This window comes from Grammomys surdaster, unplaced genomic scaffold (genome assembly GCF_004785775.1).
Source record: "Grammomys surdaster isolate TR1022 unplaced genomic scaffold, NIH_TR_1.0 182, whole genome shotgun sequence".
In the NCBI taxonomy this organism is placed as follows: Eukaryota; Metazoa; Chordata; class Mammalia; order Rodentia; family Muridae; genus Grammomys; species Grammomys surdaster.
The window spans coordinates 306,554-316,453 of NW_021604627.1; the positions used below are offsets into that span (position 1 = coordinate 306,554).

At 44.1% G+C, this 9,900-nt stretch overlaps 1 protein-coding gene across 3 annotated transcripts in view; it reads right to left on the reverse strand.

Annotated features, from left to right (window-relative positions):
* Srpx (sushi repeat containing protein X-linked) overlaps positions 1 to 9,089 on the reverse strand; it is a 77,900-nt gene extending 68,811 nt beyond the window's left edge. For 2 of the 3 annotated variants that reach the window (XM_028767813.1, XM_028767814.1), the window contains exon 1: positions 8,932 to 9,075. In XM_028767813.1, coding sequence (XP_028623646.1) covers positions 8,932 to 9,028 — 97 coding nt within the window. In that variant the 5' untranslated portion in view covers positions 9,029 to 9,075. Of the gene's footprint in view, positions 1 to 8,931 lie in introns of all 3 variants that reach the window. The other variant, XM_028767812.1, reaches the window with a different exon arrangement.
* Positions 9,090 to 9,900: the final 811 nt, after the last annotated feature.

A 9,900-nucleotide genomic window follows, 5' to 3' on the forward strand; every position in this document is an offset into this window, starting at 1 on the left:
GAGAGCCTGAAGGTTTATGTTTGTGGTTTGAGATAGAGAGGGACTAGAAACCTAAAGATGCACACGTTTATCTCAGGAATATAAGGGATTTACACACGGAAATCCAGAAGCTTCATTCAGTGATGATGTCAAAACCAAGCACAAAAGGGAGAGGAGAGGAAGTGAGCCATTGTGTGGGAATTCTAAACAGGCAACCCACTCTGTTTTGGCAAAGGGCTGCACTCATTCATCAGACCAGTACACAAATACCCTTATCTACAGTTCCTCAGCAGGATCTTGGTAAAAATGTCAATGCTGATTCAGCAAGTCTTGGGTGGAGCCTTCGCATCTGAATTTTTGACTTGGTTCCAGATGACCCAAGGGTGCAAGGATCATGTAGAAATTCAAGCACAGCTTTTTGTTTTGTTTTCCTTTTAAATACTCACAGGCTTTAAAAGAATACCAGATCCACAGCTTTGTCTTATTTGAGCCTAAGCCACTATCATTCAGCATTGCTTACATGCCTGTCCAGGGAGTTTCCCACACCATAACATCCACCTAAAGAGCAACCAGGCTCACCACTCTAGTCAGCCGTTTCTTTCCTAGTCTTGAATCTTGGGCTTGCCCCTATTTCTGAATTAGCTCAAATATGTCTCCAGATAGAATTCTATGCCTATCTAATTAAACATGCAGAAATTGGGCATTTTTTTCTTATTCATTGAGAAGTGCATTGTGGGCTAGCAGTATTCCTTCAGCCAAGAATGAAGGAGCAGATACCACCGTCTTTCTCTGGCATATCCCTTCATCATTTGCAGAAAAGACACAGTTTATCACTTAGTGCTTGAGGATAAATTATGAGTGAGTGGAGATCATAGGATGGCACTTAATAGAAAAGACAGTCAGTGTAAGGGTTGGTGATGCTGAGGCTGTACAGATGTTAGGACATATTACTAGTGAGAATGTAAAAAGATGCACTCTTTCTGGGAAAAGAGTTTGGTAGTTTCCTAGATGTTTCCTCCTAGAGTGAGCATATGATCTGGAAGTTCCATTCCTAGGTTACTGGCCAAGATAAATAAAAGTATATGTCCTCACAAAAACCTGTGCATGAATGTTCACTGCAACCTTATTCCCAAGAGACTTAAAGCAGAAACAAATCATATGTATAATAACTGATCAACAGGTAAATATAATGGAACATATCCATAGAATGGATGGATAATTGCAGGATGGAATTGAGAATAATGATGACCATTGAAAATCTTGGGCTAAATGAGAGACACAAATCACAAAAAGACACGCTTCATGCGACTTAACTTACAGAGAATGTAAAGAACAGGTATATCTATAGAGAGCAGAGACTAGGCTAGTGGTTGCTTAGTAGTTGGAGTGAAAAGGGATTGGGCAGTGACAGCCAAACGGCATAAGTTTCATTGGGGGACAATAAAAATGGTCTAAATTTGATTACAATGATGGGATACAGAACTCTATGAATATACCACAACCACTAAAGTGCAACAGTTTCAATGGGTAAAATACTGGAGTGGGTGAATTATGTCTCAATAAAGCTGTTCAACTGTCACCACAAATCAGGTGTGCAACTCCAAATGAGCAGTGTAGAGACAAAGCTTATGAGACCCTAATGTCCTTAAAAGAGATCAAGAGCTGGCCTTGGGTCAGGAGCTTCTCAAAACCACTGAGAAATGCCCAAGTAGCCCAGACCTAAGATGAATGAGAGGGCACCCAAGGATTCATATAAATAGTGATGCTATAGCATAGTTTATCCCAGTTTGTCTAGCTCTTGAGCCCAGGAAAGAGCTTAATATGTAGTAGTCACTGCAGAGGTAAATTTCAACATAGGCCTACAGGAGTGCAGAGGATCCACTTCGCTAAGCTGTAGCTGTACCTCCACTTGTAACTCCCTATGTGACTCCAGGCATCCCAATTGGCAAGGCATGAGAGGCTCCTCCCTAAAATGCATGAAAAGTTCATGTCTGAGGCATCCTCACTGTCTGAGATTCCCCAGCAGAAGAATTAGGCTGCCTGCTCAGAGGAACCTGGGTATGAAAGAAGAAAACTCCTACAGCAGACTAGATAGAGCCTGAGACACCCATCTAGGTGGGTGGGTTGAAGCTGGCTAGAAGCTTCTCCTCCTGGTATGCCACTATCCTGTTGGAGCCAGGTTCCCTGTTAAGTTATGAGAATAGAAAAATTTAAAAGACCTTATAATTGGCTCACATGGGTAAGAAAATTAGATCTATGCATAGCTAATACTGAAAGAATATGATTCTACTACCTGAAAAGCTTGAGATAAAATCTAAGTCGAAATAGCATTTTACCATTGGGCATTAAAAGATACTGGAGCCTTGGTCAGGCAAATGAGTCAGAGACGATGTGTCTGGAGAGTGCCTATAAGAAATGGCCACATGGGAGCTGAGTTCCAGAAAATAGATGCCATGAACAACACCACTGTTTCTGCAACATTCCACTGTGGGCCCAAAAAACTCTTGGCTTAATTCTTGCCTCGTGGCTCCAATTTAACTAATGGGCTTGAATATTCTTGGAAGCCTATACCGGGCAGGGTTATTCAGCCCAGCCACCCACACAAGGCATAGACCAAGACAAATCATTAGAGAATGCTAGGATGCAGCTGCATTAAAGATGTGCCCATTAAACACAACTGGAGGGACATTGTGATGGCAGCAGCAGAAAACAAATTGCTGGTACACGGGATGGGACTGATCACACTATAGGTCCCTATAAGAGCATGACAGAAAAACTATTGCAAAAAAAAAAGAAAGCCAAGCAAAAACTCTGCCAATCTAACTCACTGAAAAGGTTTTTAAACAAATATAGGCAATGTATAACTCCAAGTTTCTGGGATAATCTGAGTCAGTGGATCCAAACCCATATCTTCTTCCTGAAGAACAATGCACAGAGTGAAACATCCACCATGAGCTAAGAATTATGGGTGAGCACATCATTTCTTTAAGGAATGCCTATTCAAGAGCTTTCTGAAGGCAGATTGTTCCATGCGCTCATAAGATCCAGGTGTAACCAATTATTACCTTGGGAACTTGGCGGCACAGCAGTACCGCTAAGAACATTTGGTGCAAGCCTTCCTTTTAAATCTTTATCTGCAAACCTTACCCTCAGAATGTGTAAACTTCCCAGAGTCTCTAAATCACTTAGAATAATGTCCTAGGGCAATTTGATAGCCAAAGGTCTCATCAGCAAAGTATGCCTTGACTTGCTTCTTGTCCAATTGGCTCTTTTATTCAGAGGATTGTAAATATTCGCTGACATTTTATCTTCCATTCCTTTGTCTCTGGGAAGTAATCTTGGAAATTCTGTTACATGTTACAAAGATATTTGAATTGAATAGTTTGGGTTTTATTCACAACGACTTCGGACTGTGAATACCCTGAATATTGACTCAATATCCTTCCCCCAGATCTCAGACTTTGTGCTAGTCAAGAGCAGGAACAATTTCCATCTATTTTTTATAGCTACTTTGTTTGATTTTTTTCTTTATCATTTACTTTTACTTTGAGGGGAGGGACACTGAATGCAGAAATTAAAGTATAAGATGTGGTCTAACTTTTTGAGCTACACTTAGCCCACAGTTGCTTTTCAAATGAGGAGAATTGGAAATTCTATAGCTGATGTTAGCTAGAGAGGCTACTTCAACCTACTCATTGGTTGAATCACAGTTCTATTCTCGAAATTTTGTCTTTGGTGTACCTCTCTATTTATTTATTTATTTTGCTTGTTAAGTCCCCCCCCCCTTATTTTTTCTCACACAGTTCAGGAAGACAGGAAAACCATCTAGTGAATAGTGGATTTGTATTGGGATAGGGACTTTTCTCCATGGGAGGATATAGCTGCCCAGAATTCTGTTTCCAAATCAAAAACATTCTTAGCGAAGCCCAAAGACATTCTAATGCAACCCTGGACCTTTAGCATCGCTGTCTTGGCAGCCCCATCTCTAAGCATCAGCCTTCAACATGCAGGTTAAGTTCCTGCATGACTGCCTCAGAGTCTCCAGAATCCATCACGTATTTACATTACAGTATTGACCACTGGCGGTAACTGTGTCTAGTTCCTCAGGAGTCAGGAAACTACTGAAAAGGAGAAACTACTTACCTTGCTTACTCCTGTTTTCCAAGCTCAGAGCCTCTTCACCATTCACAGCCACTTGAAAAAGTAAGTCTGGGTAAAGCTCAGCTTTCATTAGAGAAGGCAAAAACCAATTTTATTTCGGAGCAGAATGTAAATATACCAGGAAAGGAGCAGCCCCTCTTAAAGCAAAAGGCCCACTAAAGCTGTCAGTTCCAAAATCTTACAGTTAAAAGATGGAGAGACTGGCTCGAAGATCTCCGTACAAACTAGAACTTGAGAGACAATTATTCATACTGCTGTTTTGTAAGAGAATCTTTAACCTGACTGTTAATCATAACTTGACAGCTACAAACTCCATACTATGTTAGAACTCGGCAACAGCAAACCTATATCGAAACTCTTTGCTTTCAATTGCTACTTTTAGTTGTGTTCACTGAAAGGGGAATTGTTACAGTACATATATGTGTGTTTACTAAGGAAGCCATTCAGCTGCTTTGGAAGGTCATGGAATGAAGTGGCCAACAAAAATAAATGCAAGCTCTAGCTTGTGGGTGCACTCAGTTTCTCACCTTACAGCCACCAGCAGAGATAGTTACTGCTTAAACAGGGGGTCCACGTGGATTTAAAATGAACCTCTGTGGCCAGCAAGCCATAGTTTCTATGTATGTAAATTCATGGTGGCACAAGATCCCACTTACTCATGCACCTTTCCTACAGATCATCAGAGTTTCAGAGTAAATTAAATTCCATAAGCACCAGGTATTCTGCTGAGCATCTTCAGAAATACACATAAGGGTAAAACCGTACAACCATAGATTTTTTTTTAAGGACTCAGAATCTAGAAGAGGAGCGTATAACTTAGAGTGTGTGAAATGTGCGATAAAGACTACAAAACGGCCACAGAGAGCTGTGCTTGTTTAAAGAAAACCATGAGTGATCCAGAAATAATTTCAAGAGCTAGAGGGTAGCTCAGCCACAGAGCATATGTATAGCATGTACAAGGCCATGTGTCCCATTCCCAAAACTGGGAAGGAAGAAAGGGAGGGGTCGAGGAAGGGAGGAAGAATCTGTCAGCTGATTTCATTAAAGTGTGGATGTTGTTAGATAATAGGGAGAATTTTGAATGGTGAAATGGCTCAGTGGATCACTCCAAGGTGCAGGCAATGACATCTACAAAGAAGGAAGATGTAACTAAATTGCTAAAAGGCCATGTAGTGCATACGGACTAGGTTTTAGGAAGCACTTGAGAATCTAGCCCCTGGATACAATGGAGAGCCTTCCACATGAGAGTGGATTTGGGGAGCTACTGCTCTAAGTTTTTGAATAGAGAAATATGGGATACAAATAAGTCCACTTTAGAGGTGGGAAGAGTGCTCAATCAGTAAAGTGCTTGCCACATACACATAAGAATTTGAGTTCAGATCCCCGGTATCCACATGAAAAGTGGGGTATGGTAGCATACACTTGTAATCCCAAAACTGGATTAAGAGGAGACAAAAGGATTTCTGTGACTCTCAAGCCAGATAGTTTTGCTCCGTTGATGAGCCTCCAATTTGGTGAGAGATCCTGCATCAGAAATGAAGGTAGAAAGAAACAAAAGAAGACACCTTACACCGACTTCCAGCTTCTACATGCATACATGCATATGCATGCTCGTGCACACACACATGCATGATCACACATATGTACGTGTACCTACACACATACACATGTACACTAGTCCACCTAGAAGATCTGTACTTGGTTTTAAAAAAAGACAGTGAGTTAGCCTCAGAGACACTAATGCTACAGTCAACATCTTGAAGGGAAGGGATGTACTTTGATTATGGTGCAAGGACTAAGGAAGCAGGAAGGTCTGAAATTGGTGCCTTAGTGATGGTTTCTATCCCCACGTTCAACTCACCAATCTGTGAAATGAGAAGTGGTAGCAATTTACTGACTGGAAGCGTTCTCAACAAAGACAATGCCAGACAAAAATGCCTTCCTCTCTCTAGCAGATCATCTTTTCTATTGCAGAGTAATTTTGTCAGCTGATTATATGTCTTAAGCACAAGTAGAAATTTCTAGCCTAGTTCTGCTGAGACCTTAATTGTAGAGCCTGAGCCAGGTGCTCCGTTCCTAATACTTATCTTCAAATGTGGCCGTTCCAAAGGCTGTTTTGACAGCCGTGGTCTGATTTAGCTTTAAGGTTTCCCTAAGGAACAAAACCACACCACTTTACCTGTTTTCTCCAATACTAGGGAGGGTTCACAAAGACTTTGTCCATGGCCACAGCATTCACCGTCCACCTTCAGCTTTGTTTGCAGGGGGTAGAGTGAACTTCCAAAGTCTCAGACATACAGAAGCTTGCAAGATTCACTTAAAGATAGAATTAATGAACAGGCCCATGTCTTAAAAGAATCCAATCAAAGGCAACTGTGCTAGGAGCACTCCATATACTTCCTTTGGGCTTTTGTAGACACACACTCTTTGACAGTCTAGGAATAAGAAATCAGCAGCCCAGAAAAGCCGCATCAAATTCAGCTTTAGAAGAACTCCAGAGAGCTTCTCCAGGTGGGAATAGGAAAGATTTGCCATTTCTCTGATAAGAGTTGCTCTAAAAGCTCAGAGCTTTACATAATTAGGATACTGATGGGGTCCTACATCCCTAACTTCCTTTTTGTGAAATTTCACATCCAAATCTTCTTTCATGGGCTCTTCCTAGAGACATGAAGTCCACATCCTAGAAGGAGTGCTTCTGAGATAACTTTTAAAACATGTCACCCCACAACTAATAATGAACTCGGCCAATGCCATATGCCTCCAGATGTACAAGTCTAGAGCATTTTCCCTTCCCAGACTTTTACAATCTCTGGCTCAGACTAAAATTTCCTCTGTTGGATTCAACAGCCCCAGCAGAGCTCACTTCCCAAGATACTCCATTGATATGTGCCAAGAGAGGACTCCAATTGGAATAGTATTCTGTAGTTTAGAAAGCAAGGGGGTGGGGTATAGGAGAGGACTTGGAGGGCAAAAAGGGAAGGGGAAAATGGTATAATTATAGTATCAAAAGGTAAAATAAATATTTCTTAAAGAAACAGGCTAGAAATAGACTAGAAAAAAATGGGAGTGGGGCCTCCAGGGATGTGCTTCTGCAAAGCTTCAGTTTATCTGAGTGGAGCCAGATGGCAGGTGAGGAACCAACAGGAGGGTGGCAAAGAGGAACCTGGTGGCTGCCTGGCTGATGGGAGGAGGGCCAGCAGGCTAGCAGACTGAGCCAAGAAACCCAAGGGCAAGTCTCAAACATAAGCAGTAGCAAGTGCCTGAGCTGGCAAATCTAGGATTCTGTGGGTGTCTGAGGCTTGGCAGCAAGCTATACTATATAAGGGTAGAGACAGAACGGAGCAGGGAGGGGAGAGGAGGAGAGGGGAGGAGAGCGAATGAAAAGGGAGCCTCTCTGGGACAGGCTCAACCAGAGGTTGAGATTCTTTAGTTTAAACTGTCTCTCCTCCTTCCCCTCTAAGCTCCCTTTAACACAGTTATTGTGAGGGGGGGTAGGGGGTAGGTGTGGTGGTAAGTGGAGACATCAACATCATTAAATGGCATTTCTCTAGCAACTAAAATAAAGCCTCCTTTGTACTTTGCCCCTAATCAGTTCCTACAAAACTTCAAACCTGTAAGCATTAGCACAAAACACAAATGCTTCTGTCTTTTAACTCACATGTCATCCATCCATCCATCCATCCATCTATCCATCCATCCACTCATTTGGAGCATTCAAAGACCAAAAACCATTCCTACATCTACCCAGCTCCCTTCCTGGAGATTTCTCCTCAAGCCCCAGATTTAAACTGTCCATAGTGATGTCTAACACAAAGGCGATTATTTGCATACATTATAATGCATGACCCCACTTTTCTATTAACAGAAAGCTAAACCGCCTGCATAGATTGGCTCTTCATTCCAAGGCCACAGGGATGCAGAGCGTGTAGCCCTGCCCCTCTGACACTCTGTTAGCCTAAGATTTCATTGTGAGGAGGTTAACTAGATATTTTTAAAAGAGGCATTTTCAAAGAGAAATTTCCTTGTACTGTGAAAACCCAGTAAATACCAGGGTCCCCTTAGATGTTGGAGACCACGCCCTCCAGCACAATCCTGCTCCTTTCCTGCTTTCCCTGGTGCTAACCAAGTGCATGCCACATGTCACCACTCTCAGCTGGCACTTCTCCCTTAGAGAAGCAAACTTTCTCGGAATCCCAGAGTTTGGTGCGTGGGGCAGGGCGGTGGGGGGCGGGGTGGGGGACTGGACGGGAAGACTGGACAAGAGGATGCACGAAGGCTCTTCGGCTAGGCATGTAAAGTCCACAAGAATTTTGGAGACGCTCAGTTCCAGAGGGGGGGCCAAATTTGGGGGCTTCTTCCAAAAATAAGCTGCCAGGCCCAGAGCGCTGACAGCCATCAAAACCCTGTGAGGGGGTGGGGTGGGAAGCAAAAGAAGCTATGCGGTGTGGTGAGAAAGAAGCAACAGAGCCCGTGGCCAAACTTTCTATTCCAAGAGGGTTTGATTTAAATCTTGGAGCCCTGGGAGCAGAAGGTGCTCAGGCTCGGGCTCCAGGCGCTGTGCGATAGAACTCAGTTCTATCAGGAACCACACTCTTCTTTCAGACCCGCTTCCTGGGACTGCGAAAGCCAAGTTAAAGAGTAAACAAAGGGAGACAACCCCCCCCCACACACACACACACGCGCGCGCGCATCTCCTTCTGTTCCAAGCGACGACGGCTTTCAGCAGACGGTTCTGGTTCCGAGGTTCCTAGCTGTCTAACTGGGGAAACACCCCCCATCCCTAGCTCCTACCTGGGAAGCCCTGGCTCAGCGGGATGTGCAGCAGCGCCAGTAACAGCAGCAGTGCTCGAGGCAGCAGCAGAGCGGGCCGGAGTCCCGGGCTCCCCATGGCGAGCCGGCGCTTCCCCCGCCAGGCAGGCTGCACAGCGCACTTAAGGGGCTGGAGGAGGCCAAGAGACTGAGGGGCTGTGTAGTGAGCCAGAGCCTCTAAAGCCAGGCTGGAAAACTCCTCCTTGGCGGCTTCCTTCTTTCCCTCCCTCCAGTCAGGGGCCTGCCCTCCTTCCTCCTCCTCCCTGGAAGGCAGAGCAGTTCAGGGCTCCCCGCCCCACCATTTGCCCACCCCCTCTTTTTTGAGCCACCCCTTCTTTCTGGAAACCGGGCTGTTTCCCCTCGGAGATCTCCAGCTAGAGGCCCTAGAAACCCATTACATCCAAAGTATCCTTTGCTCCATGTGCAAACCCCTCAGCCCCAAGACACAAACTAGTGGCTCCAGCACTTCAGGGATCCTGGGCCCTTGGACTGAACCCGTGCCTGCTCCAGGCAGAAGCCCTTGTGGGTCACATAGAAAAAGTGGCAACCTAGGAGTTGAGAGTTTCCCTCTGAAGCTGGATACCATGGCCCTGCTGGCTGGTTTGACACTCAAGACTATGCCCGAAGTTCATTATTATTATTATTATTATTATTATTATTCCAGGAAAAAGCAGAGAGTCAGGAACTTGATTTGGACAGACCCGGGATTGGAAGCAAGATATACGATTATCCCATTACCAAGGCCCATTCTACAAGGTTTTTGTTGTTGTTGTTTGTTGGTTTGTTGGTTGGTTGGTTGGTTGGTTGGTTTCTCTTTTGCAAAAGGCTAGGCCTGGTGCATGTGTGCTGTGCTGCAGTTTAGAATGGAATTTAAGGGCCAGCTGATGGGGAACAAGAGAGACAGGAAGTCCTCTCCCTACCCACAACCTCACAGATTCAGCGGATTGTTTC